Source organism: Grampus griseus (assembly GCF_964374135.1).
Source record: "Grampus griseus genome assembly, chromosome: 6".
Classification (NCBI taxonomy): domain Eukaryota; kingdom Metazoa; phylum Chordata; class Mammalia; order Artiodactyla; family Delphinidae; genus Grampus; species Grampus griseus.
The window spans coordinates 22,991,380-23,012,886 of NC_139000.1; the positions used below are offsets into that span (position 1 = coordinate 22,991,380).

General features: G+C 45.5%; 1 protein-coding gene across 7 annotated transcripts in view; it reads right to left on the reverse strand.

Annotated features, from left to right (window-relative positions):
• PALM2AKAP2 (PALM2 and AKAP2 fusion) overlaps positions 1-21,507 on the reverse strand; it is a gene marked incomplete at its 3' end in the record, with an annotated part of 497,367 nt that overhangs the window by 18,958 nt on the left and 456,902 nt on the right. For all 7 annotated transcript variants that reach the window (XM_082655999.1, XM_082656001.1, XM_082655998.1 and 4 more), the window contains one exon: positions 10,870-13,264. In XM_082655999.1, the coding sequence (XP_082512125.1) occupies positions 10,870-13,264 (2,395 nt within the window). The remainder of the gene's footprint in view (positions 1-10,869; positions 13,265-21,507) is intronic.

Below are 21,507 nucleotides of genomic sequence, written 5' to 3' on the forward strand. Positions count from 1 at the left end.
TCTTTGATTAGGATGGTGAAAAAACTTCTCGTGCTCTTCCACCAGTAACAGACACTGCAGACACCACCACTGTTCGGGCCAGGGGGATCATGACATAAATGTGATGCAAAGCTTGGGAAGTCTGTCTCATCTTTTATGGCCTTGGAAAGCACTTTGAAGTTCCTTGGCCCCGAGGACAAATCTCATTAGAATCCCCAAACAATGATGGTTATCTTTGGTGTTCCTTGGCGTGCATCCAGCACTTCCCCAGTACCCCCAGGTCCCATCCCCACTTGTCCCATCAAAACTTGTTCTCATATAAGTCTATTCACCTGGTGAATGACTGCATAGCTGACGGCAGCTGAAAGTGGCCTCTATTTTCAATGATAAACATCCTGCTATCTAGTTTCTCACCTGGGCTGAACACTCTACAAAATAGCTCTCTTGAAGGATCCCAGAAACAACATGAACAGTAAGTGTCACGCAGACCTCAAGGCAGACCTGTGGTGGTCCTGGCCAAGGCCTGGTCCCTGACATTTACAGAGCAGGGAGCAGGGACAACGTGAGCTTAACTGACATAGGAACCAACAGAAGAAAGCTAGACTGGAATTCAAAGTGGACGGCAGAAAACGTACTCGAGTTTACTTCATACATATGATCTTGTCCAAACTGTTCCATCTAGAGTCATTTTAGACTTAAGCATTTAAAGATGTTTGAGGATAAGCAGCTTCACTTGGCTGGGATGATTCCAAAGCCATGTTTCTAAAATCACATCCTATTACCTTAGCTTTGTAAGGATACTACGCAACACTGCAAACGGTCAAAAGGTTATTGGTCAAATAAGTTTGAGAAACACTCGACTAAAGAAAGCTTTAATGATAAAACAAGATAGATTTCCTTACCAGGGGACTTCTCTAAGGTTTTAGTGCTAATATGATTGTGAATCTCTAGTTTAGGAATGGGGGTGCAGCGTTTCTCAAATTTATTTAACCACAGAACCTCATTTCATAGAATCCCTATTAATATCTTGAGGAAAACAATTTGGAAAATACTATTCTCTAGTGTATACTAGTTAACCACTAACTACTAACTTATGGGCACAAGTTCAACTAATAAGTATGGGCACAAAGCTTACGTACAAGAACTTTCACCATTGTTCGTTTGTTTGCTTATAATTTACATATGTGGAAACAACAAAGGCATCTGACTATAAGAGAATGGTTAAATTAGTTGTGGCTTATTCAGATGATGGAGTATTATTTAGCCATTATAAGTCATGTTTTAGTCTCTCAAATTTAGAGGAATAGTTATGGACATGGGAAAATATTCAAAATACATTAAGAGAAAAAGCAGGTTACAAAAGCAGAAATACTGCAGGGGTTTAGGAGAGCAGGCTCCGGAGTTGGACTGCTTGGGTTCAAATCCTAACTCACTACTTATTAGCTGTGTAAAAGAAAACAAAAGTGCACACATGACACATGGTAAAACCTAGTCAGGATAAGATGAACAGTCTTGTGGTTGGCAGAATAATGGCTTCCACAAAGATGTCCAAACCCTAATCCCCCAAACCTGTGAATATTTACCTTACATGGCAAAAGGACTTTGCGGGTATGATTAAGTTAAAGACTGTGAGATGGGAACACTATCCAAGATTATCCAGTTGGGCTTGGTGTAATCACAAGGGTCCTCATAAAAGAGATGCAGGAGGGTCAGAGAGAGAGAGAGAGAGAGATTTGAAGATACTATACTGTTGGCTTTGGATATGGAGGAAGGGGCCACAAGCCAAGGAACGTAGATGGCCTCTAGAACTGGAAAAGGGAGGGAAATGGATTCTCCCCAAGAGCCTCCAGAAGAAACACAGCCCTGCCAAGATCTTGATTTTAGCACAGAAGAACACTATTTTAGTGTGTTTGAACTGTCATAACAAAATACCATGGATTGGGTGGCTTAAAAAACAGAAATTATTTTCTCACAGTTCTGGAGGCTGGAAGTGTCAGATCAGCATGGGTACCAGCATGGTCAGGTTCTGGTGAGAGCTTTCTTCCTATCATGCAGATGGCTACCTTCCTGCTGTGTCCACACATCACAGAGAGAGAACAAGGTCTCTGGTGCCTTTTCTTATAAGGGCACTAATCCCATCATGAGGGCCCCACTCTCATGACCTCATCTAACCCTTACTATCTCCCAAAGGCCTCATCTCCAAATACCATCACATTGGAGGTTAGGCGTTCAACAACATACTGAATTTGGGAGGGGACACAATTCAGTACATAGCTGACACATTTCAGATTTCTGACCTCAAGAACTATAAGATAATAAATTTGTGTTGTTTTAAGCCACTATATTTGTGGTGATTTGTTACAGCAGCAATATGAAACTAATACACATGTAGACCCAATGTTATCTTCCAGGCACATGTGTGCATGAGAAAAACTAGGCAGGGAGTAGTTAGGATTATGAATCACTTTGCCTTTTACCTTTATTCTTTACTTTCCAAGTTTTTTTCTACAATAAGCATGAATTAATTTTAAATTATAAAACAAACCAGAATTTTTTTCTTTTAAGTATTACCACACATGCTAATAAAAGCAGATAAAGCTGGGGCTTTAACCTTCATGGACCAGGCAGATCCGGAAGCCTTTCTGTCTCACCAGGTAGCACACACAGGCCCAGGGGAGCTACTGAGCTGACACCTCCTGGGGTCTTAGAGAAGCACTGGTCACATTCACTGGTGACTCTCACAGGCAGACTAAGGAGCAGAGTGGGGGAAGCAGAATTTCACTCCAAATTAGTAAATGCTGTCTCCCATGATTAGTGGAAGAAAAAACTAGGAAACATGAATTTGTGTTTCCTGTTTCTTTAAGTAGTTAAGCCACGCCCTGTCCAGAGAGAAAAAGCCACGCCTTGACTGCGTTTCTGGATCCTCCAAACAAGATGGATTTCCCTGTGCTGATGGGGGCAGAGAGAAAAACCCGCAATTCTTCCCACCCAAGAGAAACTAGAGCTAGGGCTGCATGTCCTCAGTACACAGCTGCTGCCATCCATGACAGCCCACACCCTCCCTCTATAAGAAGAGGAGTAACTTCTAAAAAGCCAAGAGGGTGGATTCCCACAGTTAAGAAAATTATTTTGGTCAAACATTAGGATTTTGGTGATTATCATATTCTATACACATGGCATCTGACGTCTTAAAAATCAAAGATCCTTTGTTTCTACATTTCTCAAAAGAAAGGAAAAAGCCATCACCCACTCTTATTTAAAAACCAAACCGAACAAAGACGCCCACCAGATAACATGCTTTGGCCCAAGGCCCCTCAATGATCTCCTTTCTTCACGGAGCCTTGGGGTGAGCTTGCAAACATCTAAACGACTCGCAGATCACCAGAAAGAAAGGGGCTCAGACTTGCATTTTAAATTCCACTTCCTGCCAATACAAGGGAATATCCTGCCTGTCAGATCCGGAGTCCATGGGCTTGTATGGTTCCAGCTATGACCCACACACCAAGAGCTAGTCCCTGGTCCTTTCATCTCCTCCTTTGAAGGCCCCAGGGGTGGGAGAATGCAATGATACGCATCTTCAGAATATAAGCCTAGCTCAGAAATGAGAAACACCCCTGCCTGGCGACACAAGTCTGAGAAACTTCCAAATATTATTACTTCAAGGTACGGTGGGATGTTGGATGAGTTGTCGATATTGGATCATTCCTCTGAACAGAACTGGAAAATGAAAACTGGAGAAGGAAAGAGTTTTGCATCTGCAGGGTAAGCATAGTTTAAGACCAAAAAAAGAAAAATATTTAATTAAAACAGTAAGGATAAAAATCATGGTAAGTAGCAATTGCCCCACGAAGATCTTTTGGTTAAACACATTTCTACCAACACAGTGAGCTTAGCTCTATGAATATTATCACCCCCCTCCCCAAAAAAGAAAATATTTTCACGGTAATTTGTAATTTCACTGTCACCCAACATGCTTAATAATGGCCTTTGTTTTTTGAAATCACAGCTGACTACTGAAAGCTAATTCTTGAACTCTGATTTTATATGAGAAACTTTAATTCTAAAGAAGTAACTATGAATAAATCTCAGCTAGGACTAGAAAGCAATTTTATAAAAGCATGTTGTATCATTTGCATCAGGGCTCCAGTAGCTGCAGAAGAATAACTCATAAGTAACTCTGCTAAGGTTTTCTAGGTCTTTTCTTAGAACAAAAACTGTAGTAATGGGACTTCCCTGGTGGCGCAGTGGTTAAGAATCTGCCTGCTAATGCAAGGGACATAGGTTCTAGCCCTGGTCCGGGAAGATCCCACATGCTGCGGAGCAACTAAGCCCGTGCACCACCACTACTAAGCCTGCGCTCTACAGCCTGTGAGGCACAACTACTGAGCCCTCGTGCCACAACTACTGAAGCCCGCGCGCCTAGAGCCCGTGCTCCACAACAAATAGACGCCACCGCAATGAGAAGCCCGCGCACCGCAAGGAAGAGTAGGCCCCACTCGCCGCAACTTAGAGAAAGCCCGTGCACAGCAACAAAGACCCAATGCAGCCAAAAATAAATTAATTAATTTTAAAAAAACCTGCAATAAAAACAACTCTTATTGGAAGCCTTTTGTGCACCAGGCACTGACTGTACTAACTTACTGATGAGGTTGGTACTATTTTATTCCCGTTTTACTGATGAAGAAACTGAGGTTTAGAGAGGTGAAGTAAGTTAGTTACACAGCTAACAAGCAGTGGAATCAGGATTCGAACTTCAGATATGAATCCAGAAAAATGACTGTCACATTTAAGCATATGTTTAATTCTCCTTGACCAGCTTTGGTATGAATTTATATTTGAGTAATGAGAAATAAAGACAGAGAGACTGAGAATACCTGTGATGTCAGATGCATACAACTTTTGGGGAAACCTTTGACCTTTACATTCAAGGTCATGAGAAATAAAATACCATTACATGTAACATGAATGTGTTCTTTGGTGCTCTAATGGCCTGTCCTGCACTCTCTTCCCACCACCACCCCTAGTCCTCCCCCCCTAAGTAGCAAGTAGCTTATTTACAAAGATGAAATGGCTCTGAAACATCAATCTCCCTAGGGAAGCTCACGGCAAGTTGCCATGGTTAGTAAGAGACTGTCATATCCTGCCCTGAACTCCAGCAGTCACGGGGGCCATCCTGCTCCCAGGCCTGGTTTAGATTAGCTCGCATTTCTTACCGGGCACAGAGCAGGGATCTTACAAGAATTAGGTCCTTTGATCACCTTTTCGTTCTCAGCTCAAGACTGCATGTTTCTTTGTATGTAGGTTCACACAGTTGTGCAGTTGAGTCTGAATTTTTGGAAGCAGCTCTCCTAACTTGGAGCATGGGGTAACCAGGCATCGGTAAAGGGCAAGTAACCAGGCCACCATGTGATGTCCCCAGCAAAGCAAGGGACAACCCAGACGCTGTGTGTACCAGAAGACCCAGCACAATCAGCAGTGACAGCAGAAGCTGTTACAAAACGGAAAGGTAGGAAGTGTTGTTCTTCTCCAAAGTTCTACGTCCCAGAAGCCATGACCATAGGCTTGTCACAGAAGAAAGACCACAGTCTGTATCTTGTCAGGAGTGAAGGTGATGGGTTTAACCATGACAGTTGCCCTTTTCAAACCACTGAAGGCAATGTCCAAAAAGAACTTTGAATTCTGTAACTTGAGAAGTTCTGACCTCACTGAACACCTTCAACGTTCACCCCTTGCCGAACCCTACTTCGACCTAACCTTTTCTTACCAATTCCTTCCCAAATGGCATGTGTTTTTAAAAATGAACATATTCACTGGGTTCAGATAAATAAAAATACAGGGAGTTTCTGATCCAAGGCAGAAGGAACAATCTTAAAGAGCAAAGGAGAACAGCAGAGAGCAGACGTGGTGTTCAATGACCACCAGTAAATGAATTTGGCCAGCGTTGGCCCAACTCCGCCAAACCTAGTCAGGTAGTGGAGTGAACGCTTATCCCTGCGCCTCCTCAAATTAAGAAATGGATTCCTTGCTTGAGCTCCCAGTCCTTTCAACGTTTTCAGGCAATGAGCCTGTCTCCAGAGTGAATGATTGAGCTTCCTCCTGGGGCATGAACTTTCAGAAAGAATTCACAAAAGCAGCCAGGCTAGATGGCTAACATGGACGATGCTAGTCCCTCGCCATCTGCCCAGATCTTTGGACAGCACCAGCAATTTGACTGTTGTAGTTTGGAGCACTGAAATTAAGTTCTGAAAGCACAGAGGAACCATTAAAACTAAGTTTTATCATAAATTACTTGGCAGCAAAACCCGAGGTGAAACAGCATGAGGTTCTTCTTGGTCTTTATTGATCCCACTTAATAGAACAAACTCTAAGTTTCACAGCAGAAATCGAATTTGATGACAGGTGCAGCCCCAGACTCCACTGGGTGTGTTCAACAATAGTACATGCGTTGCACTGCTTTTCTAAATAATGGTATGGACACTTCATGGCCTTTCTAAAATCAGAAAAATGTGGAATATATCTGGTCTCAAGAGTTTGGGTCATTTGGATTCTATCCTAGATAGCTGTTGGGAGGGTTACCTGAGAAAATGAGAAATAACTGTGTGTGAATTACAGTACTGGGCTTTAAGGTCTCGGTGAGTTGCAGCTACTGTGATTATACTTCGGTCACCAGAGAATGTTCAAGGAACTTGGCGGTATACATAATCATCTGTAGGATACTCCACGTTCAGCTTTAGAACCTTCACACAGCCAGCTGTGCCCCTACAAGATACGCAATTTGTACCTACCTGCAGCAAAGGGAAAACACTGTACACTCCTGAAGAAGCGCTCTCTCTCACCTGGGCCTGGGAGGGAATCCTTCTGTCAGTCACCCACACCAAGGTCTTCTACTGTGGAGGACTGAGGCTATCTCAAGTGAGACTTGGCCTCATTCAGCTCTAATTCAGCATGGAACAAAGGCACCAAGCTCTGAATATTGTGCTGATATAAACATTTTTTTTCTATCTAGGAGTTTTCTTTGTGATATTGGGAGATAATGAAGGGAAAATGACCCAGTCAATAAGCTTTATAATAATGTAATGAACATCACATGTGCATTCAATTCAAACTGACAACAGAAGTCAAAACACCTTGGAAATCTTATTTTTATAAGAGGTATAACTAACGTATCTTTCCACATATTAAAAGACCTAAACAGACAGGTTATGGGACTCAATACCCACATCTTTTCCTTGACAGCTCTCCAGAATGTCCCACTGGGCAAACTGTCTGACTTGGTAAATCAACTTGACACCTGGCATGAAAATGCAAACTAGTTCCAAAACCTAAGCTAATCATCACCTAACTAACTGGGTTTCTCCGGCCTGCCTAGAACTTGGAAGTGAAACCAGGATATCTAATAATAGACACAGGCACTAAAGAGAGAACTGTCTGCTGCTACCCCTCCTATGAAAAGACATTTTAACAGGTCTAAAGTGTAACTTCGGTGAAATGTTTGGGTTTTCCTCCCAAACTCATTCCTCAAGGGTGTTTTACAAAAGTGCGTGGGTTACACCTTCAAATCGGGCTTGTGCACCTGCCTAAGTGCTTCCTTTATTCTCTACTTCTAAGTACCATCAAGAGGAGGCCCACATGTGTTCATTCTTGGGAGCATGGCCTCTCCCATAACCCAGGGCACTCGTCAAGATGGCGGCCGGCCTTTAGACGTACATAGAAAAAAACCCGGTGGAATGGACTCAGGAAAGCAGGAAGACTTTTAATTCATCAATTCATGGCTGAAGGCAGGACAGCTTGGAGATTTGTGGAGATAATTACCCCTTGGAAAATCCTCACTGGCTTCCCACTGACCGCAGGATAAAGTCTAAAATCTAAAACCTTTGACATGATTTACATAGCTCTTCACTGGCTCCAAATCAACTGTCTTTTGTTTTGTTTTAAATCTCTTCCTTTAATCCACCCTAACTTTATTTAGGCACCTCAAACATGCCAAGTTCTCTTCCTCTGTAGGTGCCCTTCCTTCTAACCTGAACGATCTCCCCCACCCCCTGAACCCAACCCAACTCCTTCAATTCAAAACTTAGATGACAGTTTCCCAAGAAAGGAAGACTTTCCTTATCCCCCCAGTGAGGCGGTCTTCCTTGCTCTGATCTTCCACAGGTCTCCACGCTTCTCTGTTATGAAACTGCCACCTTTCTTTGATGTTTCTGTTACTGAACTATAAGTTCCCTGAGGGCGGGGACTTTATCTGCCTTGTTCACTTCTGTATGAACAAATGCCACACAAGCCCTATTTAAGTGGACCTTCTTCTGTTAAAAGTCATGCAAGAACCAACAAGATTCAATTTCCATATAATTTTTCCTAATAAACGGTCTTTGAAAATGATTACATCCTTTCAAAAATAGAAATCTCATCATCTTCCATCTCGAAAGGTAAGGGAACCAAAAGCAAAAAACAAGTATCTTTTCAACACCTGGGAAATGGTTGGAAAGCACTTCTCTTTCCTTATCACATCTTGGCTCTCAGTGGCTTTTACTTGCCTTAAGATTTCAGGATTCCATCATGTCACCAGCATAATTTCTACCAGAGGAGATGTTAAAAATTATATTTTTCATCACCTAATATCAAATTGTCACTCTGTGTCATGCAGTGACCCAGCTGAGTTGCCACCCAGAAAGTGACACTTGAACCCATGTTTGGTGAGGAAAATAGTAGATTGGTTCCATAAGGGGGGAGGGGTTTGATCAAATAATAAATATATTGAGGATAATAGGAACCAGGTACCTTGTTGTCAAGGAGGAGGTTACAAATATGGAAAGAGAGAAAATGAACCCAGTGGTATTAGAGTAGAATTAAAGGTATCAGGGTGAGCTCATGGTTTTCAAGATAGGTAGGTAGATAGATAGATTAATCAATCAATCAACTGACAGATAGATAGAATGTGTATATATTCTCTAATTCTGACCACTGAGAGTGCCTGAGAGCAGTGCCTATCCAACAGCAACGAGCACATCAAACACTCAGACTTTGGTTTCTAAATACCACTCTCCACTGAAAGGAACTAGTGCTCTTTGTTGAAAAGGCTGATTTCAGGGTTAGGAAAGTATAAGATGAGATTGGAACATCTTGTGGCACCAGAAAGTAAAGATATGCCCAAAGAAAAATGGGGACATGTCAAAAGGACACTGAAGTTAGCCTGAAAGGGCTCCTGTGAACTATATTTGAACAATTCAGGATAAAAATAACAATAGAAATGGATTATAACCCACTAAATAGAATAGGAATCCATGAGACCATCTGTCATAGATAGATAGATAGATAGACAGATAGATTTAAAATCTGAAGAGGAGATAAAGATTACGTGGTACCAAAGCATCTCACCACAAAATATTTGTTAATTACAAAGGGAAAAAGTAACTATTGTACAGAAACCCTCAATCAAGCGATCAAAATTAGCATCATGTGAAAAAAGTTAACATCTGTCCCTGTAATGGGACAAACTGACACCACGTACTACCTGACTGGATGCTGTAAGAAGAATAAGCATCAGTTCTGTGGTATTCCTACCAAACATGCATAACCTGAACGTAATCATGTGAAAACATCAGGCAAACCCAAACTGAGGGACATTCTACAAAATTGGGGGTGAGCAAGCATCATGCTGGCAATTTACTCTTAATTCAGAATAAAAAAGATATTTGTATTTAACTAGGGAACTTCCCTTTGGCTTTGAGATTATTTCAAATTTAAAAGTTAATAATGGGAAGAGTTCACTTGTGTTATTATAGATTTGATGGAAGCCAAGTGTCAATGGGCTTAAGATCTGGATGGACCAAGAGAAATGCCAGTAATTGTATGTTAAGGCAAGACTTCTTAAATTATCTCTAGTGAAGGAACAGTTTTTCTGCCCAATCTATTATGGACCATCCATTAAAAAAATACAAAATCCCACACTTTCATTTGAGGACACTATCAAATTGCTCCAAGAGTTTTCAAATGCTCACTCCCTGTGTCTGTACTTAGCTTGGATCAGGAAGAGTCATGAACTAGCTTGGACCACATCGTGAGCAGCTCTTCTCTTTGGTAGGATGTGTGGTTCCCCAAGTGCCATCATGTCCAAATGAGAAATAAAAATTACTCGTCACAGTGTTATCCATAATAGTAGCAACAATAATTCCCACTGTAATTAACGTCAACCATCTATACAAAGTATTCAAGATAGGGACTGTCCAGGCAATGGGAGAAGATTAGAGGACTGCCTTTACATATAGGAACTCAACTTCTCCAAAAGGGTCACAGGACACAAATAGAGGAGACCACCTTGATTCCAAAGTAATTGTTTTATGGTGACTTAAAGAAAGATGTAAAGAAAGACAAATCCATAAAGATCAATTATACAGAAGATGGACCAAAACATCTTCTATGGGTCGATCTGCAACACCAACCCATAACTGTCATTGCTGGGAAGACACTCAGCATTCAGAAGGGGTTAGGAGAAGACATCCCCAAATCAGACAGGTTTGATTTAACTGCAGATACTGACATCAATACAGTCCCCCCAAGGGCCGACTCTGGGTCTGTGCCACACATAGCCTCTCCCTCAGACAAGAGAGAACAATTCTCCACAGTAAACCAAGACCACAGCAGAAGGACAAGAAAGGAGCTATTACATCCTTGGGGAAATGGCAAACACCATCTAGGCTCAGGGTTCTTCCAGAGGACACTCTGACACTCCCAATGTGTGTCTCCGAACACTGAAATCCCCGTTCCAGTGTCCCCCTGACACCGATTCCAGCCACACACAGAGGAGGGTCCACATATATACAACCCTGAAAGCTGGAATCGGCAACACCGATTGCTGCAGCATCTGTCTCTGGTCCGCGGCACTCCACTTACCTGGAGCAGTTTTGTAGCACGATGTTCGGGAGGGCAGTGATGGGGCATTCTTTGCCTTGGGGCTCTGGGTACTCTGCAAGACTTGTCTCTGCCTCTTCAGCTCCTCTTCCCTTTCCTGGGCTGCTCGGATCTCTTCTTCGATCATGGACAAAGTCCGCTGCTTCCTGGACCTCAGCTTGAAGGGCCCAACCATCACATCGGACTCTTGAGTGGCCAAGAGTGAGGCTGTGCTTCTCAACTCAGCTGCCTCTGAGTACTTGCTGAAGTAGCTCCCTTCCAGTCTGGTCTCCTCCATGTTTATTGGGCCACTGGTCTGCACTGCCGGCAGTGGCTGGGAGGGCCCCCTTTCCCTGAGCGCCCTGTCTTCAGTAGGCAGAATCTTTGGCAACACATCCCTTTTCTCTTGAACAGGGGAGGACACCTGAGGTGGTTCAAACATGCTCTGCGGCTTCTCTGAGCTGGAAGCCCCAGTTCCAGCTTCCTCCAGACTTGCTTGAGGTCCCTGCTGTTCGGCTCCACCCTTGTTGGTTTCAGACACAGCTCTGTCCACTTGCTCAGCTATGGCTTGTTGAATGGCATTCTGCACCAGGAGACCAGCCTGATATTCCAAGGGGTCATCAACCGATGGAGAGTCTCCCAGCGTGGACGAAGGGGAATAGAAACCATGATCACTGAATGACTTGGAGACACCTTCTCCTCGGCCCTCCGAGGGGTTGTCAGTTTGGGGAGTCTGGGGCAGAGAAAAATCAGCCAGCAAATTTTCCTGGAGGGCATTGGTTGTCTCATTGGAGGCCCCACTGTCACTGATGTTGTCCATGCTGAAGTCATTGGACAGGGTCTCCAGGACGGTGGTATCCTGGGACCTCACCGACAGCTCATCCAAGCCGGAGTCAAGTTCCTCTGGAGTCAAAGAGACATTGACTGACCTTGAAAACTGATCCAAAATCCCAGGTTCGTCATCCTTGACCACGGTGAGGACAGCCCGGGCACTTGTAAACTCGCCGTCCTCTGCCCACAGTTTGGATAAGGGCCCGCGTTTGGACGGCTCACTGTACGGCCCTTCCTTCCCCTGAGGAGCTGTGCTGCCCTGGCCCCCTCCTCCAGAAGACTGGCTCTCCAGGGCACAGTGGGCTTTCTGTCCCTTGGCTGCTGAAGAGTCTTCGGGAGGTCCCCCAACAGAAGCTGGTCTCGAGATGGTCAGTGTCTTGTCTGAGTTGACTGGTCCCAGAGGTCTGTAGAAGGGCTTGATGGAGAAGAGCCTGGGTGTACTCTGGCCCTTGGCCACTGTTTGCCTGGAATTCTCCATCAGCTGGAACTGTTTGCGAGCCGCGGAGAAGTCTATCTGCTCCGTGACGATGTCCTCCTTCGCGCTGTCAGTCACGCTGGAACGTTCTCGAGAGGACGCAGGGGCCGCGGCGAGCTGCGGCGCGGCCGGCTGCCGCCGGATCAGCAGCTGCTCTTGCTGCGCCCTCCTCTCCTTGCGCTCCTTGTACTTCTTGTGCGACTCCAGATGTTCCTCGTTCAGCTGCTCCTCGATGGTCTTTTCCTGCGGAGGGTTCCACCATTTGGCGGCGATGCCAGGATTCTTTTTCACGGCCTGACTCCGGATGAGTTCTCGCCTCTCTTTTTCCAGCTCCAGCATCTCTTCTGAAGGCCTCACTTTCCTGACGCAGTACTGTTCTTTTTCACTCTCGTCGTCCTCAAAGAGCTTGGAGGGCTTCTTGTCCTCGTGGAAGGCACGCAGCTCGAACTTGGCTTCCTTCTTCAGCGTGGTGAGCGTGAACTCTCCGTCTCGGGAGGAACACCGCGAGCTGGTGGAGGAGCTGGGGCTCACGGGCACCTGCAGGCTGTTCCCCAGCAGGTCTCTGGGCTGGTCGGGGGGGCGGCCGTTGGCTCTTTCACCCTCTGCCATGGTGTCAGAGGTGCTCTGATGGAGCTCCAGGGGAGGGGGAGCCTGCCTGCCAGCCACTCTCTCGGTGGGTTCCGGCTGGACGGCCGTGTGGGCAGGTGGGCTTGGGCTCCCCACCAAGATGGCTGCTCCAGGCTCTGGGGAAGACGTGCCGTTGTAGGTTCCGTCCACAGCAGAATCACAGCAGCTGGCCTCCAACACCTCGTCTAGATATCGGATCTCTCTGGCCACATCATTATCCAGAGATTCATGGTGATCAGCGAGGAGGCCATTGTGGGGGGGTGAGTAGAAGGGGGAGGGGTGGTCCATGGAATGTGGAGTCGAGGTGATTCCGGGAACACTCTTACATTCTGCAACAGAGACCTCAATTTCCATGTTTTTGTGATCTGGGGGAAGAGGGCTCGTGGCAGGCTCCAGGGGATTGCCACTACAGTTGTCTCTCTCGTTTTTTAGCCGGATATCATCCTCGGAAAGCTCGGGAGCCTTCTGGGAAAAAGAGAAAAAACAGAAGTCAGGGTTAGAGACCACATCGCTTATGGATAGGAACTTCAGACATTAGCTGATAACTAACTGGAAGGAAAACTGAAAACACAATGACAGGATCTTTTGAATACAAGTTTCTCTTCTAAAAAATCCTTTAGGGCTTCCCTGGTGGCGCAGTGGTTGAGAATCTGCCTGCCAATGCAGGGGACACGGATTCGAGCCCTGGTCTGAGAAGATCCCACATGCCGCGGAGCAACTGGGCCCGTGAGCCACAATTACTGAGCCTGCGCATCTGGAGCCTGCGCGTCTGGAGTCTGTGCTCCGCAACGAGAGAGGCCGCGATAGTGAGAGGCCCGCGCACCGCGATGAAGAGTGGCCCCCGCTTGCCACAACTAGAGAAAGCCCTCGCACGGAAACGAAGACCCAACACAGCCATAAATAAATAAATAAAGCAAACTGTCAACAAGTAAAAATAAATAAACACTATTATTAAAAAAAAAATCCTTTATATATTCATTTTGTTGCAGTAATGGGTACCTAAATCAATTTTACAGATTCCATTTTGCTTACCTGGTGTCCAGAGAACTTTCAATAAATGCTAGTCCCGTTTTTACATTTAAAATTAAATTAGGGGGACTTCCCTGGTGGTCCAGTGGGGAAGACTCTGCGCTCCCAATGCAGGGGGCCTGGGTTCTATCCCTGGTTGGGGAACTGTATCACACATGCATGCCGCAACTAAGAAGCCTGCATGCCGCAACTAAAAATCCCACATGCTGCAACTAAACATGCCGCAACAAAGATCCCGAGTGCCGCGACTAAGACCCAGTGCAGCCTAAATAAATAATAAATAAAATAAATAAATATTTTTTAAAGTAAATTAGGATTTGGATCATCTGATGATATTGCTCAAATAATTTCTAAAGTGGGGCTTCCCTGGTGGCACAGTGGTTGAGAGTCCACCTGCCAATGCAGGGGACACGAGTTCGTGCCCCAGGCCGGGAAGATCCCACACGCCGCAGAGCAGCTAGGCCCATGAGCCATGGCCGCTAAGCCTGCGCGTCCAGAGCCTGTGCTCCGCAACAGGAGAGGCCACAACAGTGAGAGGCCCACGTACTGCCAAAAAAAAATAATAATAATTTCTAAAGTGGAAGAGATTATATAGCAATTGTATCCGAATTTTTCAAAAAATTTCATAGCAAATTTCTGCAGAAATGTAAGAGAATTATTTGTATGTCCCCAGCTATAAAAAGAAGGTCGTTTGGCAGGAACAAATCTTGAAAACATGATTCTCAGAAAGATGTAATGCAATTATTCTGTAGACAGGAAACTTTTTGAAAATTTTTTCCAAAATAAAATATTGGAAAACAGTAGATCTCTTCATCGGCCCCTTAAGAGCTTCAGTGCCACACTGCCCTGGCTGTAATTGACCACGTGCATTATAAACACAGAACCAAAGCCACTGACCACACAGTTCTGTTCTCAAAACAATGCTCCTTGGTTAAGGAGTGAAGAGCTAGTGGATGGTGGCCCCTCCCATCTAGTTCCTAAAATGCTCTGTATGTGACAGCTCCAATTTTGTGTTTAAATAAAAAACTGTATTTTCTTAATGTTTTAAATTGCATCATATTTTTCATCAGTTATCAATCCCATGTCACTTTATTTGGCATTAGTTAAGATTAATTTTCAAACTCCAGGATATATTTTTTTTTCTCAGACCAAAGGACTCCGGTTTGTCTCAGATAATTCAGCGGTAGGTTGTGAGCTTCATTTGAGTTCCCCTCAAGGATTTCACTAACACTTTTATCAGCTCTGTTTCAAGTCTCAGGTCTAGAGGGTGCCTGGTATTACTGACTTAACACAATGCAAAACTGCAATACGGTATAATTTTCCTTTATTTAAATTTAAACATTGTTAAAGGCTTAGAATATAATATTAAAACACCACCTTAGGATGATTCTCAGGGGATTAATTTAAAAATCCTTTCAAGGAAAGTGAACAGTTATGGATTTGTTCGTAATATCTAGAACAATGTGGAAGTTCATGCTATGTGCTCTGCATTGCTGTCAGAATGTTGAAAAACTCTCATGGTCATCCGTGAACTGGAAGGTTACCCATGAACTGGGGGTTTCCTTCACTGTGTTCCCCACATTCCTCTTTAGACTTAAAATCAATCAAGTAATATAAATTCCTTCCTTAGAACTAGGCAACAGTAATGAATATTACTTCTTTGTCAGCACTTTCTGGTCTCAAAGGATCTTCCAGCCTTGATCTGGCCTTTGTCAAAGTCTGGTACTTAATATTTATAACTTCCACTCTCTTTATTTTGTTTTTACTTCATTTTTGACCAGTGTTAACTAGTGGCTCTTTTGTCTTTAGAATGAACTAAAGAGGCATGGCAAAAATGTTGCTACTGTCCTTTAAAAAAACTTAACTAAACTTTCTTTTCGTAAGGAGATTCAGTAACTTCTATGTCATTCAAGAATTACAGGAGGGCTTCCCTGGTGGCGCAGTGGTTGAGAATCGCCTGCCGATGCAGGGGACACGAGTTCGTGCCCCAGTCCGGGAAGATCCCACATGCCGCGGAGCGGCTGGGCCCGTGAGGCATGGCCGCTGAGCCTGCGCGTCCGGAGCCTGTGCTCCGCAACGGGAGAGGCCACAACGGTGAGAGGCCCGCGTACCGCAAAAAAAAAAAAAAGAATTACAGGAAATTTGAATGCCTAAAACTTACTGGCTGTCATTCAGTCTTCAAGAAAACCTAGGTCAAAATTAGCCTACTCCATGGAAAGTTATTAATGGAATAAGCTGACCAACAAAAAGAGACACGGTATTGCTATGGTGAAGTCAGACTACTGAACCACTCCCCAACCCCCGGCCTCATTTGGCCAATGATTCTCTGCTAATATTCTTCATGGGAATAATAGAGCTTTCCTTCTATCTCTTTTGGCTTTTTTGGGGGGGGGGTGGAACAGGAAAACAGTAGGAAGCTGCTGAATTGAAATATGGTTAAAAATCATTGTTCTACTGAAATGGAGAACACTTTTCAATAGTTGACATGAGAGGAAAGAGGGCAATGTAATGTTAAAAGAAGCTAAAAGGCAAATAATTAATTCTATAGATCATTTAGTCATTGATTCATTCATTAAAAATGCAGGAGGCTTGTTCTGTAGGGCATGGCGCAATTAACGGCAACAATAAATTCCAGGAGACAACACCCTTTTTCTTAACAAACACTGGATTTCCCATACTTCCTAGGAAGCTGTAAGGCTATTTTGGGGTTTACTTAGTCTGGTCAGGTGAAGCGAAAAACTTGCCTATGTTAATGTCTTGTTGCTGATCACAGAGATTGGAGTAACTGAGCCTATCGCCACAGCATCCCGGAGAACACTTTGTCAGCACTGTCCCTTTCTCCTGGATGCTTCACAGTCCCAGTGTTGGACGCTGGAGGAGCTGATGATGCCCTACGGCTTTTTTTTTTAAGAACTGAAAAAACGGTATCAACTTTTTCCAAGGATACTTTCTGAACTAGCAACAACTGTCCCAATTCAAAAGTTTAAATATCTGAGAAGAGCATTTGATGGTGCATTTTTGCAGTGTCAAGAAAACTAACTTTATCCCTGAGTCAGAAATGATGAGTTGTGTGTGCGATGTGTCAAATATTTTAAAAATGCTAATTACAGGCAAAGTTTGGAGTCCCAGTGTAATCTGAGGCGATTCCTTTCCAATACCTTAAAAAAAAAAAATCTAGACACTGGAGGGTATAAACAGGAAAGAGGCTCTCCTTCCTGTTAGTTACATGGGGCCCCAGCTCCTTTCCACTAATTCAGAAAATTCTTACTGACTCTCGGTTCCATCCACCTCAGGAAGCAGCAGCTCTGAACCCTCATCAGGGTAGAAGTCCTTACAGAGGCAAACAACTCCGCATTGCTGACTTACAGTCCTGCCTCAGAGTTCCTGAGTTTTTGTAAAGTTAGGGAACAATTATAACCAACGAGCAAATTCCTGAGTTCTGTCTCAGCAGGAAGAATTTACCTTCGTGCAGGATGACCTGATGTGATCAAAGCCGCTGTAACTATACCAGGCGAATGAAAGTGGGCTGGGATCCCCACCGTGCGAGGATCTGGCAAGAGTCTGCGTTTGACGTCATTAAATGATGTCACGTTTAAACCAACAAATACTTATTGCTCCCTTTGAAGAGAAGAAAGACCAGAATTTTCTCTGTGTTTCAGATGAGGTAAGCTTGATTCCAGATTCAGACAAAATGCATTCATTAAGTGGATTTTTAAGTCTTTTCTGAAATAGACTAGGCCCCAATGCAAAAAGCAGGAAGATAATGAAAGAACCAGCAAACTGGGTTTTCGAAGGTCAGAGAAAAACCAGGGTGCTAAGGGGCGGGTGGGAGATCCTTGGATGGCCCCAGCTAACCCTCCACGTGGAGCCCTAACAATCTGGCACGTGATACCTGCCGGCCTCCTGGCTTCCCAGAATAGCTAACAGCTGGTCAGGATGTCTACCATTTACTTTAAAATACTCAAGCAGACACAATGTAAGATAGCTGTGTGTGTCTGAAATCAGTTTAAATTACATTCCAGGAGCAGACAGCCATCCTAATCCGGAGTATATACGCTAAGAGTGTTCATCCAGGATCTAATCAGAAATCCCACCTTCCACAGGAGCCCGCCTTCCTCCCGGAGTTTAGCTCTAACTCCCAAGGGCCCCTGAGGCTTTTGCTAATGGGCATAATTAAGGTGAGAATAAAAGGTTCAGAGAACTCGAGAGACTTCCCAGGGTCCCCTGGCTAGTAAGTGGCACAGCCAGGACTTGAAGGCCAGTTCTTCCTAATTCTATCCCAGTATCGCAAAAGGTATTCTCAATGACTGGAAGCTTCCAGAACGACAAGGGAAGTCTTAAGAAGGTGGATGGATCTGAAGAGCATTTACTCGGCTTTCTGGCTGATGGTTTGCACACTTCAATCTGTAGAAGTCACGTACGATTCACAATTTGGCTTCAGAAGTCGAGGACCCCTTTCCCTCCTTATTCAGAATGGACAAGAGACAGATTCCCTGGAGACGTAGCTTCAGTTCCTACCTTCTGCTCCACCTGCAGGACCCTCCGGCTAGAAATGGAGGTGCTGGCCTCTTGCTCGTTCTGGGAATTTGGCCTCTGAAGGGGGGGCCTCTTCTTCCTCTGATGACACCCCAGAGGCAAAATACTAAATCTCACATCCCAGTCATGGCAATGGACAAGGCTGCAACTCCTCCCCAGCACCAGAGTCAGCAGCACAGGTGGGATTCTAGAAGCCTGTTTGATTTGCCCAGAAAACACATCAGGGCCCTGACGCCTGCCCGGCTTAGGTCATGGACGGCAGTGTGCGGTACCTGGGCCCGCAGCTAGGTGCATCACGCATAGAAAGAACTGGAAGGAAATGCATTTTCCTTAGCAGGTCTGGCTGGGCCCAGGGAGACTCCAGAAAGGTGTCCTTCGCTACAAGGTCAAGCGAGAAGCAGAAGCTTCTGCTCACTTCACGTGTCTGCCGTTTGCCTCTTCCCAACCTCCCTACCCTGCTCTTGACAATGTCTGTCACCAACTTCCCAGTCTCCTAGCCTAAATGCACCGTGTGACCCAAATGATTCAAACGTCAGGCGCCTGCTGCACGAGCAGGTTTCTCTGCTCTGAATAACCCAGATTACTTCCTACTAAAAGCCACAATATTTAAATTAGAAATGTGTCTCCCTAGGTAACAGGTGACCTGACCCTTTAATCCAGTTATTTTTAAGTTCCACCAAAAATACAAACTCATCCTTGGCCTACGAACAGGGGCACGGCTATGAAAGAAAACGTCCTTGTAGCTGTCAAACCAGAGGGTATCTCTGTTTTTCTTTCTTGTTCTCCCTCTCTTTCCTAACTCGAGTTTTTAGGGCACAACTGCCGTGTTCCACAGGCCACGCATGGCTGTCTCTAGGAAGGTTCGTGCAGGACTCTTCTATTTTCTGGCTGAAGTTTCCATCATGAAGGCAGATGGGAGGAGAAGGTGCAACCTGGCAGGGGGGTGATGCTTAGACACCTGCAAGATGCCCGCACGGGTCTGCTGAACTTCACCAGCCTTGGAGGGACGGGGTAAAGCCACAGTCGGGAGGTCTGGGCGAGACGGACTCCACAGACCAAGGGAACCCGAGGAGTGTGGAAAGGGAGCACAGAGGCTGAAAAGGTCAAAGTGCATTCCTGCAAGGAGAGGCGTGTCCTGAGAACCTGTAGAGTGACAAGCCCTGTGCTGGGGCCATGGGAGGTCCCTAGGACTCTGGGGTGGTCCCCACACTGCAGCAAGGGACTTACAGCCTTGGAAGGAGCGAAGACAGATTCACATAAAGATAGCATACAGCACAGGCAGACGGACTAATACAACATAACTGGAAAGAAATTTCCCACCCTCTTCAGGGTGGCAGATGGTGTAGGCTGAAAAGACTGTATGAAGGAGGCTGGGAGCGCCAGCGTTCCTCAGCAGCTGGCCTGTGGCTCCCCCCACCCCCACCCCTACTAGAGAAGCCGCTGGGACTCTGAGTGGTCCCTTCCACCCACCCCTGTGAAGGCACAGAGAGTGGGAATGTCTGAGGATGGCTTGCTTCCTTTGTTGGGCTTTGGGCCTCTGGGCCAGGAAGTGGAGGGGAGTGACCCCAGTGATAACCTGGGCCACATTCCAGCCCCAGGCAGAACTTCCTTCCCCCTCCCCAGTAGAGCTTCTTCCGGCCTGTAGAACCAAAGGCTGGTGTTGATCGTGGGAAGCAGGGAGGTGGGCCACTCCCCAAGGAGGCCAGAGACCCTTCCTGGCTGATGAGAGGCAGACCTAAAACCCCCAGCACTCTGGGGTAGTTAAAGCTAAAATTAGACCAGACGGGCTCAGGGATAATGACATGACCCTCAATAAAGGGGGATGACACTAACAACATCTCTGGGGTTTCCTTCCTCCTGCCATGAAGCCATTACCACTAAATGTGACTCAGACGGTTCTAAAAAGAGCTTCCTGGGCTTCCCTGGTGGTGCAGTGGCTGGGAGTCCGCCTGCCAATGCAGGGGACACAGGTTCACACCCTGGTCCGGGAAGATCCCACATGCCACGGAGCAACTAAGCCCGTGCGCCACAACTACTGAGCCTGCGCTCGAGAGCCGGCGAGCCACAACTACTGAGCCCGTGAGCCACGACTACTGAAGCCCACACACCTAGAGCCCGTGGTTCACAACAAGAGAAGCCACCGCAATGAGAAGCCCACGCACCGCAGTGAAGAGTAGCCCCCGCTCGCCTCAACTAGAGACACCCCACGAGCAGCAACAAAGACCCAACACAGCCAAAAATAAAATAAATAAATTTTAAAAAAAGATTATTAAAAAAGTTTAAAAAGACCTTCCTGTTCTTCTTACAGGCCCAGCCCTTCTTTCTGAGAGCTTCTGTGGTATTGGTCAACACAGCAATCACCCTCCTGCCATTCCCTCTGGCTTAGGCCTCAGGTACAGGCTTGCTGACGATGGGGTGAAAACACTTCTGGAAACCCCTTCCACTGGAAACAAGGCTGGCCTATGTCTTGACTCACTCACGATCCTGGTGAAGAAGTGGTCCCTTTGTAACATACGGGAGACTCCCCAGCACCACCGCCTGCCCTATTAAAAGCATCCACTGAAAAGTCAGTGGCTCAGACATGAGGCTGCACATGTGGAAACTGTTAAGGTGTGGTCTGATGAACACGTTTACAGCTTAGGCTCTCTCTGAAAGAAACTAAAGAGGGTGTGTGTGATGGAGGTGTGATGGGAGGAGGTGAGGAAGGAAGCTGCTGCCTTTTCTGCAGCCGCTGGTGAAAAGCTTGTTTCTTTCAGTAACTTGGAGATCCGTTCCCTACCAAAGGGATTGAGAACCACTGGGAGATTTCAGGGTTTCCCCTAGATGAGGAGAGATGCCTCATTTCAGCTCCAAGAAAGGCAAGTTTCGCGTCTTCCTCGATGCGGTACACCCCAGGCTCTGTCAAGGAGTCCTAAGATGCTCTTCCCACCAAAGGCCCTTTTCACTGTGAAGCTATTTTACGGGACAGTCCCCACCTCCAGAATAAACCAAGGTCAAGGCCACAGAGGGAACTCTGGCTTCCGCAGCCTGAAATTTCTGGGGTAACTGATTCTGCTGAAAGCAAAAGCAAGCCTGGCTTCAGTTCTTTATAACTTAGCTGTGTCCTTCTTGGTTTTAAAATAGTTCAGGATCTTGGATTCATG